Source organism: Pelophylax lessonae, assembly GCF_965119305.1.
Source record: "Pelophylax lessonae genome assembly, chromosome: 8".
NCBI lineage: Eukaryota > Metazoa > Chordata > Amphibia > Anura > Ranidae > Pelophylax > Pelophylax lessonae.
In genome coordinates, this window is record NC_138775.1 from 281,022,863 (window position 1) to 281,048,386 (window position 25,524).

General features: G+C 44.4%; 1 protein-coding gene across 4 annotated transcripts in view; it reads right to left on the reverse strand.

Annotated features, from left to right (window-relative positions):
• Positions 1-25,524, reverse strand: part of PATJ (PATJ crumbs cell polarity complex component) — a 483,060-nt gene that overhangs the window by 161,116 nt on the left and 296,420 nt on the right. For all 4 annotated transcript variants that reach the window (XM_082265149.1, XM_082265150.1, XM_082265148.1 and 1 more), the window contains one exon: positions 11,378-11,574. In XM_082265149.1, coding sequence (XP_082121275.1) covers positions 11,378-11,574 — 197 coding nt within the window. The remainder of the gene's footprint in view (positions 1-11,377; positions 11,575-25,524) is intronic.

Here is a 25,524-nt window from a genome sequence, read left to right on the forward strand (position 1 = left end):
TGGGAATATGCCGATTATACCTTGTTATCAGAGAAAAGGAAACTTGCAGCCTTACTGAACAAAAACTGGAATGTGTTCAGGCGTTATTGAACGTCAACAGCTATTTTCCCATGTCATTACCACAAGCTCCATTTATAAAAGAATGAAAAAACAAGAAAAATATCTCCTTTTGCTTTGCAACACTTTACACCATCTCACCACTTCAACTCTGATTATTGTCATTTACAACTCAATAGTGGAAATGAAAGTCGAAATTGGAAAGCTCCCTTTACAAAAATGTCATCGATTTAAAATAATGGGTGAGTGCGGTTTAGGCTGGCATCATTTATTGGTGACATTTTGTGTTTTTTCTAAATTGGTAAAATTGATTTTGTTGGGCTATTTTAGTCTCAGCCAAACAACAAAAATAACAAGAAACATAAGCTCAGGGCAGCTTGAGACAGCAGAAAAATAAAAAAAAAAGGCAAAAAAAAAAAAAAAACCCTTCCCTGTTAAAGCTGAACTTCCAGAGGATCTAACATACAAATTAAAGCGGTATTAAAGTGTTACTAAACCCGGAAGCCTGCATTCACTATATCTGCTCCCCCCAGGAGCCTGCATTCACTATATCTGGTCTCCCCAGGAGCCTGCATTCACTATATCTGCTCCCCCCAGGAGACTGCATTCACTATATTTGCTCTCCCCAGGAGCCTGCATTCACTACATCTGCTCTACCCAGGAGCCTGCATTCACTACATCTGCTCTACCCAGGAGCCTGCATTTCCTATATCTGCTCTCCCCAGGAGCTTGCATTCACTATATCTGCTCTCCCCAGGAGCCTTCATTCCCTATATCTCCTCTCCCCATGAGCCTGCAGTCACTGTATCTACTCTCCCCAGGAGCCTGCATTCCCTATATCTGCTCTCCCCAGGTCCCTGCATTCCCTATATCTGCTCTCCCCAGGTCCCTGCATTCCCTATATCTGCTCTCCCCAGGAGCTTGCATTCACTATATCTGCTCTCCCCAGGAGCTTGCATTCACTATATCTGGTCTCCCCAGGAGCCTGCATTCCCTATATCTGCTCTCCCCAGGTCCCTGCATTCCCTATATCTGCTCTCCCCAGGACTCTGCATTCGCTATATCTGATCTCCCCAGGAGCCTGCATTTCCTATATCTGCTCTCCCCAGGTCCCTGCAGTCACTATATCTGCTCTCCCCAGGACTCTGCATTCGCTATATCTGATCTCCCCAGGAGCCTGCATTTCCTATATTTCCTCTCCCCAGGAGCCTGCATTCCCTATATCTGCTCTCCCCTGGAGCCTGCATTCACTATATCTGCTCTCCCCAGGAGCCTGCATTCACTATATCTGCTCCCCCCAGGAGCCTGCATTCACTATATCTGCTCCCCCCAGGAGCCTGCATTCACTATATCTGCTCTCCCCAGGAGCCTGCATTCACTAGATCTGCAATTATGTTAGTAAATATAAACTGCCAAATACCTTTTCTCATCAGCAGTATTCTAGACGTTTTTTACTTCTATCAGTGCCTAGTTAAAGCTTGTAGGAGTTTTCATTCTATCTTGAGGCTGCATGACCCCTGATCCTCTTTCTGGACAGTGCTGATTGGCCCTGGGCTGATCACATGCAACCTCCCAAGAAAAAAAACAAAAAACCCTCTAGCAATACATACCAAAATGAGCATGTACTGTAAAGCCTGTCCCCTGGCTCTGTACTATCAGGAGAGGGATTGGGGACTGTAGAAGAAGGGGAGGATCAGAGAAGACAAGATCAAACAGCATTTTTACATGATGCAGAAGAGTAATCCCTTAGGTTCCACAGTGAGTATTACAGGCATGCTTTACTGCATTTACACACTGATTTTACTGTTGTGGGTTTAGTAACACTAACTACTTCTGGACCGGAAGGATTTGCCCCCTTTTTGATCAGGCCATTTTTTGCGATTCAACACTGCGTTTCTTTAACGGACAATTGCGCGGTCATGCAACGCTCTACCTAAGTAAAATTGATGCCCTTTTTTCCCCACAAATAGAGCTTTCTTTTGATGGCATTAGATCACCTGTGCGATTTTTATTTATTTGCGCTATGAACAAAAAAATGGTTCTATATTTATATAGAACCTTTATCCCAAAAGGAATAAACAGTTTGAAGCCAGAATCCAGCTAGCACCTTATAAGCAGCTACAGCAATTTGTTAGTGTACCTAGATCTGCTAGCACATCTAACACTCCCCTTCCCCCAGACTGACAATGCTGCTGTCCAAAGGTGCCCCCTGTGCTCCTTCATCCAGAGTGGGGGTGCTGTTATACAGGACGTGTGTTACTGGCCAGATCCCCAGGTGAAAACAGAGGGAAAAAACTAAAAAAAAGAAAACGAAAAAAAAAAATAACAGGTTTGGATTTGGCTTTAATACCGCTTTAATATATCATTAAAGTGGAATTCAAGCCTAATGCTAACTATTCTTAAAAATATTCCTTTCCCCTCATCCTTCCTATCCTGCATGCCCTGTGCCCGCTCCAGTCCAGTCCAGTCCAGTCACATAATTCTGCAGCTCCAGCTTACCTGTGTCAGAGAGTGGAGGCTGCAGGGAAGAGGAGGGAGCGCTGTCAATAGCTGGGCCATGGGAGCCTATGGGTGATGTCACAGCTCCTCTGTAGTTCTGGCTCCTGGGAACTCATAGAGAGGTACCGGGAGTAGTGCAGAGAACAAGAGATCAAGGGGGGGGGGGACTTCCAATGGAAGCACTGATCAGACTATGGAAGGGAGCACTGAGCTCGAGCACATGGCTGAACAGGGAGGTGAGATGCAATGAGGATTCTGTGTGATTCAGAGTACAGGGGGGCAGAGAGCCGGAGCATTGTGTGTATAAGGCAGCAGTGTGATCCAGGGGGAGAGGGCCAGAGAGCCGGAGCATTCTGTGTATAAGGCAGCAGTGTGATCCAGGGGGAGAGGGCCAGAGAGCTGGAGCATTGTGTGTATAAGGCAGCGGTGTGATCTAGGGGGAGGGGGCAGAGAGCTGGAGCATTGTGTGTATAAGGCAGCATTGTAATCCAGAGGGAGGAGGGCAGAGAGCCGGAGCATTGTGTGTATAAGACAGCAGTGTGATCCGGGGGGGGGGGCATAATCCTGGAGCACTGTGTGTATAAGGCAGCAGTGTGATCCAGGGGGAGGGTGGGCAGAGAGCCAGGGCATTGTGTGTATAAGGCAGCAGTGTGATCCAGGGGGGGGGCATAAACCCGGAGCACTGTGTGTATAAGACAACAGTGTGATCCAGGAGGAGGGGGGCAGAGAGCTGAAGCAGCAGTGTGATCCAGGGGGGGGGGGGGCAGAGAGTCAGAGCATTGTGTGTATAAAGCAGCAGTGCGATCCAGGGGGAGGGGGGCAGAGAGACAGAGCATTGTGTTTATAAGGCAGCAGTGTGATCCAGGGGGAGGGGGGCAGAGAGCCAGAGCATTGTGTGTGTATAAGGCAGCAGTGTGATCCAGGGGGAGGGGGGGCAGAGGGCCGGAGCATTGTGTGTGTAAAGCAGCAGTGTGACCCAGGAGGAGGGGGGCGGAGAGCCGGGGCATTGTGTGTGTAAAGCAGCAGTGTGATCCAGGGGGAGGGGGGCAGAGAGCCAGAGCATTGTGTTTATAAGGCAGCAGTGTGATCCAGGGTGTGGGGGCAGAGAGCTGTGGCATTGTGTGTATAAGGTAGCAGTGTGATCCAGGGGGAGGGGGGCAGAGAGCCGATGCATTGAGTGTATAAAACAGCAGTGGGATCCAGGGGGAGGGGGGGCAGAGAGCCAGAGCATTGTGTGTATAAGGCAGCAGTGTGATCCAGGGGGAGGGTGCCTGAGAGCCAGAGCATTGTGTGTATAAGGCATTTTAAATTCATGTTAGTGGTCCTTGAAATTCAAAATTGTGAGTTTAGTGGTTCGTGAGAGCCGAAAGGTTGGGGACCACTGGAGGAATGAAGGAATGGTGGACAGGATTACAAATTTTTTGCCAGAAAAAAATGAAAAACATAGAAACTCACATTTTATCTGTGTGATTAGCTATTTTCTTGGCGTTCAGCTTTAAGACAACCTTTTAACCTGAAACAGTGGTTGTGGGACATGGTTCCCAGGAGCCCGAGGGGTCATTTTGCAGACCAATTCTGGCACTTAAGCCCAGCAAACACAGACTTGACTGATAGCCTGGCTTCCCAAGAGGCCCCTGTGCAGCAGCGACCTGTATGTGATGGACAGGTACTCTTTCTAAGTGCAGTAAAGGTTCTCCAGCACCAGGGGAGAGATTACCCTGCTGCCACAAACTAAAGCACAGGTTAATAATGGCACGTCACATTTTATTAACTTTAAAGGATGTATTTGTCTGAACGCATCACGGGTCCAATCATACAGCCAGGCTGTATGGGAGTCTGGGAATAGAGCTAGCATTAACCGCTTGCGGAACGTACAGTGGGATTCCATCGCTGATACATAATGTATTTTCTGCTACCCGTCAGAGATGAAACAAGCAAAGCTTTATCCAGTTTGATGCTGTCAGTGCTCACATTGCAATAAATCTGCAGAATAAAATATTTTGGGCAAACCATGAAAAAAAGTTGCTTTTTTTTTTTTTTTTTTGCTATTTTAGTGTCTACAGAAATCCAATCTAAATCAGAGAAATATTAAAAGCTATCCAATAGCTGTCCAGCTTTTTTGCCTTGATAGAAGACCTGTACTGAGGAAGCTGTGCCCACAAAAAACGCAAGCAGAGAACAAAGGACTAGAAAACAGTGTTGCCTATAGCAGTGTTTCTCAATTTTTTTGTTCAGTCAAGGCACCCTTTAAAATCATGCACTCAAGGCACTTCCTAAAATTATGGACAGTCCCAAGACACACCATTCTAAAATGTAAAAAAAACATTCTTATTGTTTTACATACACATGTAGGAACAGTGCCGGGACAAGGTCATCCAGCGCCCAGGGCAAGGATGCTAAACTGCGCCCCCCTTTCCTTAGGTTTAGGATCAAGGCGCCCCCCCCATCCCTGCAATAAACCATTCCGCCCAGGGAAACCGCCCCCTCCTGTCCACCCCTTGTCCCGACCCTGCATAGGGAACCCAATGTTAAGAGGTCATTTATTCTTCCAAATCCAATACACATTTGCACACTGCTACTGACTAGTATTCCAATGTTTCTCTTCTCCATCAGTTTTTCTTGTTCACTCAGCTAATGTGACCCCCCAACGCTGACAGAGAGGGGCAGGGGAGGGTCATTGGTTGCTAGGACGCCGACTCCTAGCAAGTCGTAATGGTGCACAATGAAAATCTGTGGCTTTGTGTAACTAAAAGGCAGCATTATCCATCTGCTGGCTTGTATATAATTTTTTTGCCAAGGCACCCCTGAAGAAACCTCAAGGCACCCTGGTTGAAAAAGTCTGGCCTATAGTCCTCCTGTACCTGATCTTTTCTCCATTACTGACATATCAGGTTTTGTTTTGTATGGTGTCTCTCTGTGTGAAGCCAGCAACAGTAGTAGAGGAGCAGGGCATGGTTTCCTCATGTTACAGCTGGCCCTTGATGATTAAGGGGTAATAGTCATACAGGAGAGGTGAAGATGGCTCAGATCCACAGAATGAATGAAGCAGGAGTGAAGAGATCCTTGCACTGAAGCTCCTCAGTTACAACTTCCTCTCCGGCAAGGAAAACAGTGAGAAAAACTCAATCCAAATCTGGCGAGACTAGCAGTCAGACAGCAGTGCCTAACATTAGTGTTTTACATGTTTTCTGAATTTTCCAAAATGTTTGACTAAATAGCGGTCAAAAAAAAAAAAACAAATCAATTGACATTGATTTAAAGCACTTGTTCAAGGTGAAAGAAAGCCTGAAAACGACCTGTTGGGGGTAACTTGAGGAATGAGGTTGGGAACCCCAATCAGAGATGATCCAATACTGAAGACACATAGCTATGAAACTTTCAGAAAGGTGGGCCTAGGCACAGGCACCCCCCAGGGCCGCTAATAGAGGGGGACCACCAGTCCTCCTGTAGGAGGCCCGGGCACACAGGTGGGCCCGAACAGCAGAGGGAATCGGTGCGCTCGGACAGAGGAGCAATTACAGGATGCCCTGTGTGGCTCTCTGCAGCAGCTGAAAACGTATTTCTCTCCCTCCTGCCGGCTTTCAGCTGATGCAGGGAGCTCCTATATAGAAGGATCACAGGAGCTCTATGATCATCCCAGGGAGAAGGACGGTCAGCTGTGTTTACAACAGCTGACCGCTTTTCTCTCTCAGCGGGGAGCGATCACAGGTGTCAGGAGGCAATCAGAGCCGCCTGCCCCGTGCATCGGAGTCCCCGCTGAGAGAGAAGGATGGTCAGCTGTTGTAAACACAGCTGACCGTTCTTCTCCCTGGGATGATCATAGAGTGCCTGTGATCTTTCTATATAGGAACACATGTTTCTGTGATCATTTCACAAGCCCATCCCCCATACAGTTAGAAACACGCCCCTGGGTACACATTTAACCCGTTGATCACTTACTGTGTTAACCCCTTCACTGCCAGTGTCATTATTACAGTAACAGTGCATATTGATTACTGCAGGCGCGCGATCGACGTAAATGTACGTCGGTTCGCGCAGGAGGGCCGCCCTGCCGCAGTATAACTGCGGCGGGCGGTCCGGAAGCGATTAAAAACCCACTAGTTCCAGCCAGAAAACCCCTGCCAAAAACTGCTGATAACAGCCCGTGTGTGCATGGACACATAGGATAACAGGCTGGGGAGTTTATGGGCTGCAGAAAAAAAACGCCAAAAACAGCTGCTGTAAAAATATCCAGTGCGCATGAGGCCTCAGAATAATAACATAAGATATAACAACATACCGAACTCACACTACAAATAAAAAAAAAATGCACATGCATAGATGGACCTTTGAAAATGATACCCCTGCAAGCTGGCTATAGGCTACTTAGGCCTTTACTTCTGGCTGTCCTTATTTTACAAGAAGATAAGCAGTCCCGTTCAATCACCAAACCCTATTATGCGGCTATCAAGTTTAAAAGCGTTTGCTACAAAAGTAATTTCGACAATCCGATCTTAAGCAGCGATGTGTCATTAAATACATACATTCGGCTCGATGTTTCAGCAGGGGAAAAAAAAAAAAAGAAAAGCCATTTTAATATCAAACACTTTCCATGCAGAACCCAGAAATACAGGAGCGTCTGCTGCAGAGAGAAGTAAAATATCTCATTTGCCTCTGTGATCACAGAACGGTATTAAGATTACACTCCTAGAGCCCAATTACTGGCTTAAAACGCGCAATATGTGCGCTATGATGATGCGGGGAGTTTATACAATTATGGGAAATCAGCTCGCGAGGCTCCCATATGTAAAAGATTCTGAGTGTCTATAAAAAGTCAGCAATTTAAATACTCGTTTGGAGTCTCGAGACGGCAGGGAAGCATATTTTATGGGGAAGATCTCATGAGGGGGAAAAGAAAAACTGTAAGTGTTTGGAGGTTTCCAGCCACGAAAACCAAAAAAAAACTGTCTGTCGAAACGCAATTAAGAGAGATTTATCAATGTTGCCGCACAGCAAGGAAGTGCAACCCCATCACAGTGATATTTTACAAAAGAGATTTGTTATAAGATCTCGTCTTGATTCATAAATTCCCTTCTCTGCGGCTCAGCAGTAGCAATGCGTCCATATGAAACCGACCCGTGACTACTTGTGTTTTAAAGAGAACCTGTACAGAAAAAAACAGTTTTAGCTTAAAGGGGTTGTAAAGCCAGAAGGTTTTTATTTTTATCTTCATGCATTCTATTCATGAAGATAAAAAGCCTTTTATGTGCAGCAGCCCCCCTAATACTTACCTGAGTCCCATCTCTAACCAGCGAAGTGCACGAGTGTCTCGCCCGTCAGGGACACAGCAGTGACCCTATTGGCTCCCGTTGCTGTCAATCAAACTCAATTAGCCAATGAGGAAAGAGAGGGGGTGGGGCTGAACCATGGTTCCTTGTCTGAATGGACACACGGAGCTGCTGAGGATCCAGAATGCCCTGTGCAAAACCACTACACAGGGCAGGTAAATACAGTGGCGTCTCCAGCTTTTATATTTAGGGGGGGTACAGGGACAAAAGTAGGGGGGGCCAACTATAAAACGCTATATATATATATATATACACACACACTATCTATCTAGAATAGAATGTACTCCAGAGGCCTTGTTACAAATTCACTTTGTTTTATTTGTTGAAAATACAATACACATGAGCGTCAACGTTCCAATCTGACTAGGGACTTTAATCTAGAGATGCTAAAAAGTCCTTAGGGCTCTTTCACACGGAGCGGACTGTATTGCGATTCCGCTCCGGCACATTTTTTTTTTTTCACGGACACGGATGACACTTGCGCATTTTATGAATTAAGGTAAAAAACCTTCTACATGCAGCTACCAGTCCCCCACTGAATACTTACCTGAGCCAGATCTCGATCCAGCGATGTGCACAAAAGCAGAGGCTCTCTCGGCTCTCTCCCTTCTCTCTGGACAGAGAGGTGGCAGGGGGGTGGGGGCAAGCCACGCCTCATTGACACACAGAGCAGGCTCAGGAACAAGCACGCACAAGGGCCCCCATAGCAAGCAGCATGCTGTGGGGAGCACTCCAGAAGAGGAGGATTATGGCTGCTCTGTGTAAAACCATTGCACAAAGCAGGTAAGTTTGACATTTTGTGATTTTAAAAAATTGTCTTTAGAATCATTTTAACCAGAGTCAAGAGTACAAAGCAGATCAAGATATAACACGCCAGAATAGATAGATGCAGGATGTAATAATGATGGAGTGTGTTGGAAGAGATTTTCTCCTCTCTGAACGGATGAACAATGGGGAGATGCTACCAATGTTAATTAAACAGAATCAAGACGGATTTGATCAATGAGTAACTCTTTACAAGACTGCACACATAAAGAGAAGGCAAATCGCAATTAAAAAGCTTTATTGTCACAAGATACTAAGACGACTTTTTATTAATTTTTTTTTTGCATAATGGGTTTTCATTTTCAAAAATTGGATTGAGGTTACTTTATCTCATTTTTAATTTTCAGGTCCACATCCAGATTTCAACATGGACTGGAAAGATGGATCAGCCACTTCTAAAGAGTTTTTTTTTTTTTTTATATGATGAAGCGGACACCTTGTTTTCTTGACCATATTAGAGGCCCAGGGATGTCATACAACAGGTAACCAAGCTCAACCCTCAGGACCTTGGCTAGTCGTTGAGCATCCTGGCATCCAATTTGCTTTCCTCTCTTTAACCCCTTTTCGATCGATCGCCTAACACATATCTACGGGGGCAAAAGGTTGGGATTTAATGCCTACATGCCACACATATGCATCCCTGGGCGGTCGATGTTTCTGTGCTGAGAACATGCTCTCCCAGCACAGAGACTGAGATGCGAAGGACAGCTCTTGGTTCTGCTAATGCCCGTTAGCCGGGACTGGCTTTTAAGTGACCACTCTGTCAGCCAATCACAGTGGTAGCGAGATCAGCTGATCTTTCCCACCCCTTGGTGGGACGCTGGGTGGAAAGGGGTTAAAGAAAAAAAAAATCATAAAACTTTCAGTACATCTACGCAATAAATGCACATTTTCCCATGTTTTATTCCTTTAATAATGTTGGAGGAACTAAAAAATTACTACCAGATGTCCAGGGAGCTCCTATCTTTCTGTTTGGGCTAACAAAAAGGGCTTCTGCTGCACTGAAATCCCAAGCAGTGTTGTCAGTCCTGCCTGCTGGACTACAGAACTCTACCTATCCTCAATCCTCTGTCCTTATCCCCGCTCCTCCCTGTCCCTATCCCCGCTCCTCCCTGTCCCTATCCCCGCTCCTCTCTGTCCCTATCCCCGCTCCTCCCTGTCCCTTTCCCCCGCTCCTCCCTGTCCCTTTCCCCCGCTCCTCCCTGTCCCTTTCCCCCGCTCCTCCCTGTCCCTTTCCCCCGCTCCTCCCTGTCCATATCCCCGCTCCTCCCTGTCCCTATCCCCGCTCCTCCCTGTCCCTATCCCCGCTCCTCTCTCTCCCGTTCCCCACTCCTCTCTGTCCCTTTCTCCATGCATACATGGAGTTCTCTTTCTGCCATTCATGGAGTTCATTTCTGGCAAAACAACGCTGCTGCCTTGGCATCTAACAGTCTGCTCAGTCACTATGTAGGAAAAAGGCTATTTGGGAGATGTAAGTCTGGTGGTCGTGTACTTCTAAAAGGAACTGAGCTCCCAGCAAGAATTTTAAACGCTGGATGATGAGGTCACAGGGTATAAAAAAAAACAAACAAAAAACATTTCTTACTATAAGGCTCCGTTCACATGTAGGCGTTTTGGGGCGTTTTTGGGGAGTTTTTCTGCTCTAGGATCAGCTCTCAAAACGCCGAACAAGACAAATCCTATTCATTTCAATGGCCCCTGTTCACATCTGAGCGTTTTGATGCTGTATACAAAACGCCCAACGCTCAAAAAAGTACATGAGCTTCTTTTTGGGCAGTTTACAGGCGTTTTCCATTGGTCTCTATTCAATCTAAAAACGCCTGCACAAAAATCGCGGTAAAAATCGCGGTAAAATCGCGGTAAAAACCGCGCGAAAACGCTACGCTCAGGTGTGAATGTAGCCTAAGACAAAGGTAGAAGAAAAAAAAATAACATGATGCTGGGACATGAAACTTCGGTAGCCGCTTCATAACCTTTAATTGCAGCACATAATTTTCAGCCTGGGTTCACATTTGTGCGATGCAGACACCACATGTGATTCGCACAGGAATCGCACAGCATTCCTGTACACATCACATGCAATGTCTATGCGGTGCAATTTGAGCCATACATTTTGTATGGCTCAAAACGCATCACATCTGCACCAAAATGGTACAGGTCCTTTTTTTTTCTGCACCTGAATTCCAACACATGGGTGTTCACACCCATTGGGATGTGATCCTGGCAATCGTACTGCATTTTGGAATCTGTTTCGGGTGTCGTTAATCGAATAATGACACCTCACATGGGTGTCCTGCAATGACAAGGCGGTTCAGGAAACGCACAGTATTTGCTGCGTTTCCCGCATTGCATAAGCGTGAACCCGGGCTGAAGGTTGAGGGGCATAGTCCACCAAAGTTCAGCAGGAAAACACACACAGTCCTATCAAGCTGCTTATCATGGCTGCACCCATCCTATTGTTATGGTCCTCACCCTGCATGAGCTGCCGTACTTTGGTGTTGCAGAAAACCAAAGCCCGATGGCATTTCAGAAAATGATAGTAGCTACCTAGTTTGTCTCTAGTCTAGCCAATAGGCTATTGTACAGCAATCCCATGGAGAACACAGAGCAAGACAACAGCCATTTTAGCAGCACAGCCTGTATTACCATATATATCTATCAAGAGTTACCTCCAATAATTCATCTCCAACTTGGATTCTCCCATCTCTTCCAGCCGGTCCATCTGGATTTATGGCTACCACGAAGATACTCATCTGTGATCGGTCCTTATTCCCCGCCAAACTGAGGCCAAGTCCATTTCTATCCTTCTCCAGCTCAACAATGTGCAGCTCCCCCGGAAGGTCAGCATATCTCTGCCTAATTTTCTCTAGGACATAAAAGAAATAGAATTAATCATAAGAATACGGTATATAGGACATAAAAGAAATAGAATTAATCATAAGTATACGGTATATAGGACATAAAAGAAATAGAATTAATCATAAGTATACGGTATATATATACCGTATATATATACCGTATATATATACATATATATATATATATATATATATATATATATATATATATATACATATATATATATACATATATAAATATATACATATATATATATATATATATATATATATATATATATATATATATACACACACATGCATACATACACACACACACACATACATACATACATACATATACAATATCCAATGGCTGCCACCGCACACAGATCAGGGAAAAAAAAAAATGGACCCAGGTGCACAGCAGAGACTGCAGCGCATATATACCAAAAAAGAGAGCGGCACTCACGGGTCTTGAAAGGGGAACGCACAAAGATGGTTTAATCTACTTTTTGTCGAAGCAGAAGCTCGTCTTCCTCAGGAAGACTTGTCGAAACGTTGATTACATGTTGACAGACATCTGTACAGGTTCATGCACAGATGTCTATTGAAATCGCCCTGAAGTCGTCAAATGTAGTGCAGAAACTACTTTTGGGAAACGATGCAGCGCCGCAAAGTCAGGGTTGTACCAATTCGGACAGTGACGTTAATGGCAATAGGCTCTGATTTGGCAAGCAATTTGACATGTGAAATCGCATGTCAAATCTGCCCGATGTGAACGGGGGCTTAATGTTCCACGAACGACTCCCCGAAACAGATTGCAAAATGCAGTGAGCTTGACAGAATTGCATGGCATGGGTGTTCACACCCATGCAATGTGATTTTGATGCGGGGAAAAAAGGGTCCATATTCGCACCAAAATGTTGTAGGACCCTTTTTTCCCCGCACCTAAATCTGGTGAACACCCATGCCATGCAATTCTGGCAAGCATTGCATTTTGGGAAAGTCTAAGTTACTAAAATAGCAGAGAGGTGATTTTTAGCTTAAAAACACAAAAAAATACTCACGCCAATGCAAAAAAGCTAAAAAACTCTGAAAAACTCACTACAAAGCTACTGGCATTTTTAGAACGTCCAAAAAAAAAAGAAAACATAACTTCTATTTTAACTAAAACAACCAACTGATAATTTATCTCAGCATCTCAGCATCAGTGAGGGACTTCGCTAAAATGCCAATATCTGCTAATTGGAGAAATGATTAGCTATATAGGAAATACAAGGGGAAGAAAAACGTCCACTTATCAAATGAGATTGTTGCTAGTATGGTCACGCAGTATGTCACCCTGACACATGACAGCCACCAACTAACCATTCACCTTGTGCCTGCAAAGAACTAAAGCACTGTAGAAATTTAGAATTCCTTTGGATCAATATCCTGGCTAGTCACAGCTGCCAATAAATGCCATTTAACACTACTCAAGGTCTCTTACAAATGGCCGTTGCTATGGTTATGGAGGCTGAACGGGTGAAAAAAAATAATATGTTGAAGGATGAAGGTAGTAAAACGGTGAGAAGATGTAATTTTCTGTTATATTAAATGCTGTAGTCTCAGGGAAAGCAATACTTTCTATTCTTTACTGGACAAAGAATTGACATTGAGCATGAAAGGCCCTTTGTGGCGTGTCATATGGGGTTATAAAAGGCATGTGATGTAAACAGAGGCAGAAATGCAAGATGGCAGCCAGTGTACAATAATCCAATTTCCCAGGAAGGCCTCATCAAGGCCCATACTAAACTGCAGATTGGCAAGAAAACTGCACAAGGTGCAAACATGTGGGGATTCTCAGATCCTGATGCTAAACTCCAGACAGATATAAAAGGCATGGATCAGTCTTCACAGCAAACTCCTCTTATCCAGATATTTAGGCACCCCTAGGTTCAATTGGTCCCATCAAGATGTGTAGAGGCGGGGCTTTTTTTTTCAGAAAAAAGGTACAGGAACTCAACCACGTCCCCGTGTTTACAAGTGATAGTGGTGAGCAGGGAGCAGAGGGCCTGAGCCAAAGGTGGTGGAACGGAGTTCCTCCAAGTTCCAGCTGAAAAAAAGCCCTGTGTAGAGGTATAGAGAGGAAGAGAGGAGGCTACCATAGCGTAGTAGATTAAAACCGCATTTATTAAAAATAATATCGACTTACATTTCCATAGTATATAACCAGCGTGGTGGAAGACGAGCAGTATGTCAATCTGGAACCGGAACACGCTTTCGCGTTCCCCAGACCGGAAATGATGTAACGGCGTTCCTATACTTAACGCATTTTGTCAGCACGTCTGACATTATCAAGAGTCGCCTAAGTGACTCTTGATAACGTTAGACGTGCTGACGAAACGCATGGAGTCTAGGAATGCTGTTATGTCATTTCTGGTCAGTGGAACGCGGATGTGTGTTCCCGGTTCCAGATTGAGATACTGCTCGTCTTCCACTAGGCTGGTTATATACTATGGAAATGTAAGTCGATATTATTTTTAATAAATGCAGTTTTATTCTACTACACTATGGTAGCCTCCTCTCTTCCTCTCTATACCTCTACAAATCTTGATGGGACCAAATGAACCACATTAACCTGTGATATGGGATTGAGTAAGGGGTGCCTAAATATCTGGATACAAGGAGTTTGCTGTATAGACTGATCTATACCTACTGCCAATGACCTTAAGGCATCTGGTAAGTGGGCTGTGCATGTGGTGTCGGTGGAGGAGTGCACAAACCCACGTTTGAATTAGAGGCATTAAAACGGATCCACCATACTTATTCCAAAGAGCTTTTTTGTTGACACAAGCTTTTTATGGAAACTATTCACATTGTATTGAGTTTTTAGAGCGTGGTCTATATAACCTTTGGACACAATTTTTAAGCTTTTTAGCTTTTTGGGACGAGCCACTCATCACAATTATTTTTGCTACTATTATTCACATTTTATGTACTTATGTAATTATTCACGGAATATCTATTCACGGAATTGTCTATTGAGATTTATTGATATTTTATTCACTATACGTATTTATTGATTACGTAGGCCCTCAGTAGAAGTCCAGTGCAGACGAAACGCGTCAGGGCGTGAGCACGCGGCCATTCAGTTGTATACCAAGGACATCCCAGGGGATCCCCAGTTATAACGCCCATTGAGTCCGGGCAACGTCGCGATCAGGTGGCTGGATCACCTGTACCGTGTGGCTCAGTGGGGACAACGTTTGCAGCGGGAGGACCGGGTTTTGTGCCTTGGACATTTGTTTCGCTTGACCATATCCGATTTCATGTGAGAGGAATTTTAACCTTTTAACCACTTAAGCCCCGGAAGATTTTACCCCCATTCCGACCAGGGGGTATTTTACGACTCGGCACTGCGTGACTTTAACTGACAATTGTGCGGTCATGCAATGTGGTACCCAAACGAAATTTACGTCCTTTTTTTCCCACAAACAGAGCTTTCTTTTGGTGGTATTTGATCACCTCTGCGCTTTTTATTTTTTGCGATATTAATAAAAAAAGAGCGAAAATTTTGCAAAAAAATGACATTTTCAACTTTGTCTTTTAAAAAATATCCAATATACTCAATTTATGTATTTTTTTTTGGCCAAAATATATTTAGCTACATGTCTTTGACAAAAAAAAATTCAATGAGCGTATTTTTATTGGTTTGCGCAAAAGTTATAGCGTCTACAAACTATGGTGTAAATACAGAAATTTACGCAGCTTTAATTTTTGACTGCCTATCTCATTTCATGAAGTGCTAAAATGGCAGGGCAGTACAAAACCCCCCCAAACTACCACTTTTTGGAAAGTAGACATCCTAAGGAATGTTCTGAGAGGCATGTTGAGCTCATTGAATATTTCATTTTTTTGTCACAGGTGTTTGAAAAATGACTAAAAATTTTTTTTTTTTTTTTTTACACAAAGTTGTCATTGAAATGATATATTGCTCACACATGCCATGGGTATATGTGTAATTACACCCCAAAATATATTCTGCTGCTTCTCCTGAGTACAGGGATACCACATATGTGGGACTTTTTGGGAGCCTAGCTGTGTACGGGACCACAAAAACAAATCCCCACCATCAGAATTTCAAAGGGCGTACATTTTTCATTGCATTTTCTCACTACCTCTAACGGTTTAGGAGGCCCTGAAATGTCAAGATACCACAAAACCCCCCCAAATGACCCCATTTTGGAAAGTAGACACCCCAAGCTGTTTGCTAAGAGGCATGGTGAGTCCATGGAATATTTTATATTTTACCACAAGTTTTGGGAATATTACTATTTTTTTTTTTTTATTTTTTTTTTTTACACAACGTTGTCACTAAAAGATAAAATTCTCACACATGACATGGGTATATGTGGAATTACACCCCAAAATACATTCTGCCACTTCTCCTGAGTATGGGGATGCCCCATGTGTGAGACTTTTTGGGAGCCTAGCTGTGTACAGGACCGCGAAAACCAATCAACACTCCCAGGTTTTCTAATGGCGTAAATTGTGCATGTCACCTCTGCACTACCTGTCACAGTTTCGGAGGCCCTAAAATTCCAAGATAGCACAAACCCCCCCCAAATGACCCCATTTTGGAAAGTAGACACCCCAAGCTATTTGCTGAGAGGCATGGTGAGTCCATGGAATATTTTATATTCTGCCACAAGTTACGGGAAATACATATATATATATTTTTTTTTTTTTTTTTCACAAAGTTGTCAGTAAATGAAATATTGCTCACACATGCCATGGGTATATGTGAAATGACACCCCAAAATACATTCTGCTGCTTCTCCTGAGTACAGGGATACCCCATGTGTGAGACTTTTTTGCAGTCTAGCCGAGTACAGGTCCCCGAAAACCAGTCCCCACTTTCAGGCTTTCCAAGGGCGTAAATTGTTGATTTCACTCCTGACTACCTATCACAGTTTCGGAGGCCCTAAAATTCCAAGATAGCACAAAACCCCCCCAAATGACCCCATTTTGGAAAGTAGACACCCCAAGCTATTTGCTGAGAGGCATGGTGAGTCCATGGAATATTTTATATTTTGCCACAAGTTCCGGGAAATATATATATATATATATATATATTTTTTTTTTTCACAAAGTTGTCAGTAAATGAAATATTGCTCACACATGCCATGGGTATATGTGAAATGACACCCCAAAATACATTCTGCTGCTTCTCCTGAGTACAGGGATACCCCATGTGTGAGACTTTTTTGCAGTCTAGCCGAGTACAGGTCCCCGAAAACCAGTCCCCACTTTCAGGCTTTCCAAGGGCTACCTATCACAGTTTCGGAGGCCCTAAAATTCCAAGATAGCACAAAACCCCCCCAAATGACCCCATTTTGGAAAGTAGACACCCCAAGCTATTTGCTGAGAGGCATGGTGAGTCCATGGAATATTTTATATTTTGCCACAAGTTCCGGGAAATATATATATATATATATATATATTTTTTTTTTTCACAAAGTTGTCAGTAAATGAAATATTGCTCACACATGCCATGGGTATATGTGAAATGACACCCCAAAATACATTCTGCTGCTTCTCCTGAGTACAGGGATACCCCATGTGTGAGACTTTTTTGCAGTCTAGCCGAGTACAGGTCCCCGAAAACCAGTCCCCACTTTCAGGCTTTCCAAGGGCTACCTATCACAGTTTCGGAGGCCCTAAAATTCCAAGATAGCACAAAACCCCCCCAAATGACCCCATTTTGGAAAGTAGACACCCCAAGCTATTTGCTGAGAGGCATGGTGAGTCCATGGAATATTTTATATTTTGCCACAAGTTCCGGGAAATATATATATATATATATATTTTTTTTTTTTTTTTACACAAAGTTGTCAGTAAATGAAATATTGCTCACACATGCCATGGGTATATGTGAACTGACACCCCAAAATACATTCTGCTGCTTCTCCTGAGTATAGGGATACCCCATGTGTGAGACTTTTTTGCAGTCTAGCCGAGTACAGGACCCCGAAAACCAATCATCGCCTTCAGGCTTTCCAAGGGCGTAAATTGTTGATTTCACTCCTGACTACCTATCACAGTTTTGGAGGCCATGAAATGCCAAGACAGCACAACCCCCCCCCCCAAATGACCCCTTTTCGGAAAGTAGACACCCTGAGCTATTTGCAGAGAGGCATGTTGAGTGTTTTGCAGATCTCACTTTTTGTCACAAAGTTTTGGAAATTGAAAAAAGAGGAAAAAAAATGCATTTTCCTGTTTTTTCTTCATTTTCCAAAAAAAATTAGAGCTGCAAAATACTCACCATGCCTCTCAGCAAATAGATTGGAGTGTCTACTTTGCAAAATGGGGTCATTTGGGGGGGGTTTGTGCAATCTTGGCTTTTTATGGACTTCAAAACTGTGATAGGTAGTAAGGAGTGAGATCAACAATTTACGCCCTTAGAAAGCCTAAAGGTGCGCATTGGTTTTCCGGGTCCTGTACGCGGCTAGACTGGCAAAAAGTCTCACACATGGGGTATCATTGTACTCAGGAGAAGCAGCAGAATGTATTTTGGGGTGTCATTTCACATATACCCATGGCCTGTGTGAGCAATATATCATTTACTGACAACTTTGCGTAAAAAAATAAAAAAAAATGAAAAAATTTTTTTTTCCTCGAAACTTGTGGCAAAATATAAACTATTCCATGGACTCACCATACTTCTCAGCCAGTAGCTTGGAGTGTCTACTTTGCAAAATGGGGTCATTTGGGGGGGTTTTGTGCCATCTTGAAATTTCAGGGCCTCTGAAACTGTGACAGGTAGTCAGGGGTAAAATCAGCAATTTACGCCATTAGAAAACCTGAAGATGTGGATTGGTTTTCGGGGGCGCGTACACAGCTAGGCTCCCAAAAAGTCTCACACATGTGGTATCCCTGTACTCAGGAGAAGCAAAAGAATGTATTTTGGGGTGTCATTTCACATATTCCCATGGCATGCATGAGCAATATATCATTTAGTGACAACTTTCTGTAAAAAAACAAAAAAAAAAAAAAAAAAATAATTTTCCCGAAACTTGTGGCAAAATATAAAATACTCCATAGACTCACCATGCCTCTCAGAAAAAAGCTTTGGGTGTCTACTTTTCAAAAAGGGGTCATTAGGGGGGTGTTTGAACAGTTCCGGCATTTTATACTCAATCTTATCCACACATCACCCACTCTTCTAACCACTTGAAAACCAAGCCTTTTCTGTGCCTTTTTGTTTACATGAAAAAATATTTTTTTTTTACTAGAAAATTACTTTGAACCCCCAAACATTATATATTTTTTTAAAGCAGAGGCCCTATAGAATAAAATGGTGGATGTTGCAAATTTTTTTGTCACACGGTATTTGCGCACAGATTTTCCAAACGCAATTTTTGCGAAAAAAATACATTTTTTTTTAATTTATTGCACAAATACACTATATAATTCCAATTTTTTTGGTAAAATTTAAAAGATGATCTTATGCCGAGTTCATAGACACCTAACATGACATGCTTTAAAAATTGCGCATGCCTGCGCAGCGACAAAAACGTATGTACATTTTTGAAAACCTTTAAAAGTCTCTACAGGTTACCACTTTAGACTTACAGAGGAGGTCTACTGCAAGAATTACTGCACTCGATCTGGCGATCGCGGCGATACCTCACATGCATGCTGCAATTGTGGTTTACATATGACACTAGACCACCGCTTGCGTGCGCCATTGCGCGCAAGCACCGGGGGTAAGGGGGGGGGCTCAATTTTTTTTTTTTTTTTCTTTTTTCTTTTGCTTTTTTATGTTATTTTGACACCTTTCCTTTAATTTTTTTTTTTTTTAAATCATTTTTATTGTTATCATAGTGAATTTAAATATCCCCTATGATAGCAATCTGTAGTGACAGGTACTCTTTTTAAAAAAAATTGGGGTCTTTTAGACTCTAGATCTCTCCTCTGACCTTAACGCATCTGACCACACCAAAATTGGTGTGATAAAATACTTTCCCAATTTCCCAATGGCCCTGTTTATTTCTGGCGAAACAGAAGTCATAAAATGCTCGTAGCCTCCGGCATCTTAGGCCATAGAGATGATTGGAGCCATTCTCATCTCCAATTAGCTCTATGGTTAGATAATTGAACCACCGGCTGCACTCTCGGGTTAACCGGTGGGACAGGAGAGCCAGAGAAAAACCATGGAAGGCTGCGGAAGGCGGCGGTGGGGGGGGGGGGGAGGCCCCTCCCACTGCATGTAAAAGCAGTCTAGCGGCCAATTACCTGCTAGAATTGCTTTTACATGTAAGCCGACCGCTGGCTGTAAAAAACGATACCAAGATGATGCCTAAATCTGCAGGCATCATCCTGGTATAACCACTCAAAGTCCAGCAACGTACCAGTACATTGCTGGTCCTTGTTTGGCATATAGGTTTTTTTTTTTTTCATGCAGCCTGTGGGCTGAACGGAAAAAAAGAGAACCTATCAGAAATCAGCACAGGAATAATGCGTAGTATTACTCATCATTAACCGCCCAAACAACCACCCACTGAATTTAATGATGGGTATACACGACACTATCCACGTATACCAAAATAGGATTTTAACTGCAGTGCTGAAATCAGAAAATCACCACAGCTGCTATCAGCAAAGGTATCCATATATGCTGAGCGCAAACGCTGTTTGTGTCAGAATATATAAAATCAATGCGTGGTAGCCGACGAGGGACCTGCAAGAGAAACAGGTCACAAAAGAATGAAAAAACAAACAAAGGACATTGAAAAAAAGTATAGTAGGAAGGAGTAGAAGGACATATAAAATTACTGACACCACAACAGTTTTTGGATCCTTTTATTTTTCTTTCTAACTGTTCCTTTACTTCTTGATTTGGGAGGGACTGCGATCATCTGCGATCTTCTCTTCCAGCTTGGGTCTCTCAAAATGTCGATGGACATCCAACATCCTTCGAGACCCTGTGTTTATGTGCCCTACACTGTGTCGTGCTGTACCCTACGCTAATAATCCACTAGTGTATGGTAGCGCTCGAAACATTCCCCGATGCAGAGACCAGGTTGGTCAGGACATTTGGGACAATAATAACGGGTGTCACGCCTAAATCCGCGCTTGCTACAGACACGACATCTTCTTTGGGGCCATCTTTGGGTAGGGGTACTCGGGAGGACATGTGAAAAATGCCTCTCATGCAGCCGGCTCACTGCATCTGGAAGGGGAAGTTGGGCAGGCATGCCTCCTGGGTACAGGTAGGCAAGGATGATCTCTTCCTGGAATTCCCGGAAAGATCCAGTTCGTCCTGACGCCCTGTATAGGACAAAGGCGTTCAGCATAGCCAATTGGTATAGGTAAACAGACACTTTTTTGTACCAGCGTCTGGCTTTACGGGCAACTAAATACGGCGCCAAAAGCTGGTCGTTAAGGTCCACCCCTCCCATGTTAAGGTTATATTCGTGGACACAGAGGGGTTTCTCCACAACGCCAGTTGCCGTAGGAATTTGGATCGTCGTGTCTGGGTGAAGGGAGGACAGAACATAAACATCCCGTGTATCCTTCCACTTCACCGCAAGTAATTTGTCCGTTTTCAAGCAGGCTCTCGCCCCCCGACTAAGACGGGAATCTACAAGCCGTTGGGGGAAGCCCCGGCGATTAGGTCGCACGGTGCCACATGCGCCAATTTGTAAATCAAGAAGGTGACTAAATAGTGGCACGCTTGTATAAAAGTTGTCCACGTACAAATGGTACCCCTTTCCGGATAAGGGTGACACCAAGTCCCAAACGATCTTACCGCTGCTCCCTATGTAGTCTGGGCAGTTGGGGGGCTCCACACAGCTATCTTTTCCCTCATAGACCCGGAAACTAACTGTATAGCCTGTGGCCCTGTCACACAATTTATACAGTTTGACCCCGTACTTGGCACGCTTGCTGGGGAGGTACTGTTTCATAGCAAGGCGGCCAGTAAATTTAATCAGGGACTCGTCAACGCAGACAACTTGTTCGGGGGTAAACAAGGCTGCAAACCGCTGATTGAAGTGGTCTATGAGGGGCCGAATTTTGTGGAGCCGATCGTATGCAGGGTCTCCCCGAGGACGACAGAGTTCATTGTCGCTGAAATGCATAAATCGCAGAATTTGCTCGTATCTCGTCCTGGACATAGAGGCAGAGTACATGCGCATATGGTGAACTGGGCTAGTGGACCAATATAGCCGCAATTCACTCTGTTTAGTTATGCCCATGTGGAGGGAAAGGCCCAGAAAGATCTTAAATTCGGAAACCGTTATAGGTTTCCAGCCGAATTGTCTGGCAAGGTGTGAATTTGGGTTGGCGGCGATGAACTGTTGTGCATATAAATTTGATTGATCCACAATAGATCTGTAAAGATCTTCCGTGAAGAACAGCTCAAAAAAGTTCAGGGGCGTAAAACCAGCTGTCTCCACGTGGATTCCAGGTTGGGCGGTGAATGGGGGGAAGTACTGGCGCTGTAGTATCAGTGGGTTGCCAATTAGGAAATGCCAGCGCATCAGGGAGGGCACTATGGGCTCTACGGGCCTGTCTTCGAATACACGGTGGCTGCGGGCCACTACTTGTGCTAGCCACCGCACCAGCTTCAACTGCACTTAGGGGATTCGCCACGTCACCAGGTCTTACTGCAGTGCTGGTTGTACTAGGTCCAGGTTGTACTAGGCCGCTGGCGCTTGCCAGGTCGCCAGAAGGATGAGCGGCACTAGTACCCACACTCTGCTCCATACGAGCACCCTGCGATTCCTGCATCACAACAACTTCAGAATGGGGTCGGGTACGCCTGGGTCTAACAGGGACCCATCTGTCGTCGGAGCTATCTGTCAGGGAGCCGCTGCCGTCATCAGGTTCATATACTGACACTAATTCGGTCATTGTAGCTTCCCCTTCGCTATCAGATGACTCGGTCAGCATATAACTGAGAAGCTCTTCATCCCTGTACGAACGTTTGGTCATTTTGGCAACTAAATTTACTCGTACAGTGATGCGACTCACAGGTAATAAAAGCACCTGGTTGTCGAAGATTATTTCAAGCGCTACAAAAAAAACTGCTAATGCTAGCAGGGATCAGGCCTTACTCTGCTAACACAGCGGTTTTGTGTCTTGTGTTTTTTTGCAAGTGACAGTAATCTATTGATTACTACACTTGCCTGGGTGAAAGGGTTAAACGCAGGTGCTGGCCGGAATCAGTACTGATCGTGCAAACACCGCATTTTGGGAACCCTAAACTATGGGGGCGCTAGTATAGTTCTGATCAGATCAGATATTGATCTGTTCAAACACTATACTAGAAATGGAAGTGTAGGTGCGTGCGTGCGTGTGTGGCAATCAAGGGGTTACTTCTAAACTATGCGCTGGGGATCTGGGGGGGGTGGCGGGGACCCTAAACCTCCTTTGGGAAAGAAACTAGCTAGCTAGCGCAACCTCAAGTCACAATGACACCAATACAAAATACAGTAAAAACAGTATATTATGTGTGTATTAGTGCTAATGTGACAGAGGGTGTAGGGGTTAACGGGATGTGATCAGGGGGGGATCAGGGGTTTAAATCTTTATTGGAAGGGACTGGCGGGTATCCTAAGGATAAAAGGAACGGTGGCAAGCGCTAAACCTGGTCACAAGTCACACTTATACGGGTATATAGAAAATGCTATATACTGTATACAGTGTGCGTTGTGGCAGGGGGTGTAGGGGTGATCAGGAGGGGATCAGGGGATTAAATCTTTATTGGGCGGGTGGGGGGGACCCTAAACCTGCTTGGGACACAAACTTAGTCGCCTGCGCTAATTCTGATCACAATGACACTAATACAAAAATACAAAAACACAGTATATTACGTTTGTATTAGTGCTGATGTGACAGAGGGTGTAGGGGTTAACTAGCGGTGATCAGGGGGGGATCAGGTGGGATCAGGGGCTTAAATCTTTATTAGGGGGGGGGTGGCGGGTAATTCAAGTGGAAAAAGGGGGGTCGCAAGCGCTAGACCTGACCACAAATCACACTTATACGGGTATATAGCAAAATGCTATATACTGTATACGGTGTGTGTTATGGCAGGGGGTGTAGGGGTGATCAGGGGGGGGTCAGGGGCTTAAATCTTTATTGGGCGGGTGGCGGGGACCCTAAACCTTCTTGGGACAGAAACTTAGTCGCCTGCGCTAATTCTGATCACAATGACACTAATACAAAAATACAATAACACCGTATATTGCGTTTGTATTAGTGCTGATGTGACAGAGGGTGTAGGGGTTAACGGCGGTGATCAGGGGGGGTTCAGGGGGGATCAGTGGGTTAAATCTTTATTAGGGGGGGGTGGGGGGTAATTTGAGTGGAAAAGGGGGGGTCGCAAGGGCTACACCTGTTCACAAATCACACTTATACAGGTATATAGGTATATGCTATATGCTGTATATAGTGTGTGTTGTGTCAGGTGCTGTAGGGGTTAATTGGGGGGGCGATCGGGGGTGAAATGTGCCTATCTAACTGTGTGTGGGTGTGCTTGGTGCAGTACTCACAGTAAGATGTGCTCTCCTCTCACGCTGGATCCAAAAAGACCGTTGTGGGGGGAGGGCACATCTCCTCTAAGCCTGTGTTTACATTTCACAGGCTTAGAGGATGATCTGATTGGGCAGGACCGATCAACAGGTCCAGACCAAAAATGATTGGCCTGGACCTGATGACTGATCGGTTCTGAACCCAATCGAGTCATCATCGGCGGCGGGGACGCGCGGGAGCGCGCACAGGGCCGGCAAATTGTGCTGACGTAGGCCTACGTCAGTTTGCCTGGCCGGGGCTGAGTGCCGACGTAGATCGTCGTGCGCCGGTCGTAAAGTGGTTAATAAAGCCTTGTTTGTACATATTACACTATGGGTCCCTATTTGTCCCCCTTTATGTGAGAGGAGAGGAGGAGGTGCTGTTCATATCTCTACTGGTTGGAGTGGAGTCCTGAGGGGATCGCCATCTGGGAGTGGAGGATCATCTGTTAAACAAAGCGCTAGACCCTAGCGTTAAGGGTACGTGTTCACTCTCAAGGGGGGGAGCACAGTGGTGAGGTGAAGGATACGGTAGTCGCAGTGTGACCAGCAAAGAAGTTCTGTTCAACACTATATAACATGTTTCCTATGCACCCTATCTTTCGTGTGACTTCACCCTGAGAACACCAAGGACTTATGAACTTTGGCTTTATTATAATCACCATTTTGCCATACACCCTCAACCCGGTTAGAGGTTGTTTGCTAGCGCTGCTAGTGTTTATGTGGGCTGGGGCTCCTATACGCACCTTTTTACATGTCATGATCTGAGTATAGCGGCTGCTTTATTGGGTATACTGGCACATGAGAACTTACATCTGGCTGTTTGGCTAGTTGTATATGTTGGATCCTTTGAGGATTGCACCACTTAAGCGCTGAGTGGGTGGGATAAGGAACTATTGTTTCTTTCTTGCTCCTTTTGTGGTATTTATTGATTTATTTATTTAGATTTATTTAATATAATTATTCACGCCTATGCGCAATTGCACTGGTGTATGTAATATACACTGCACTCTACAGATATAAACGGCACAAATTATCGCAGTGTGCAAAAGGGAAGTCAGTTTTAGCCTCTAAATGTCTTGTAAATTGTGAGAAAGGGTATTTTTTGTTTTAAACCAAAAGAATACCCAGGTTTCAAAATATATATGGGACATGCGGGAAAAAAAGCAAAAGGCGACACAAAACACAGCTTTAAAAAAAAAAAAAATAAATAAATAATTTTAAGTTTGTATTCTTAAAGTGGTTGTTAACCAATTCTGGACCGGAAGGATTTGCCCCCTTAATGACCAGGCCATTTTTTGCGATTCTGCACTGCGTTACTTTAACGGACAACTGCACGGTCGTGCGACGATGTACCCAAATAAAATTTACTTCCTTTTTTTCCCCCACAAACAGGGCTTACTTTTGGTAGTATTT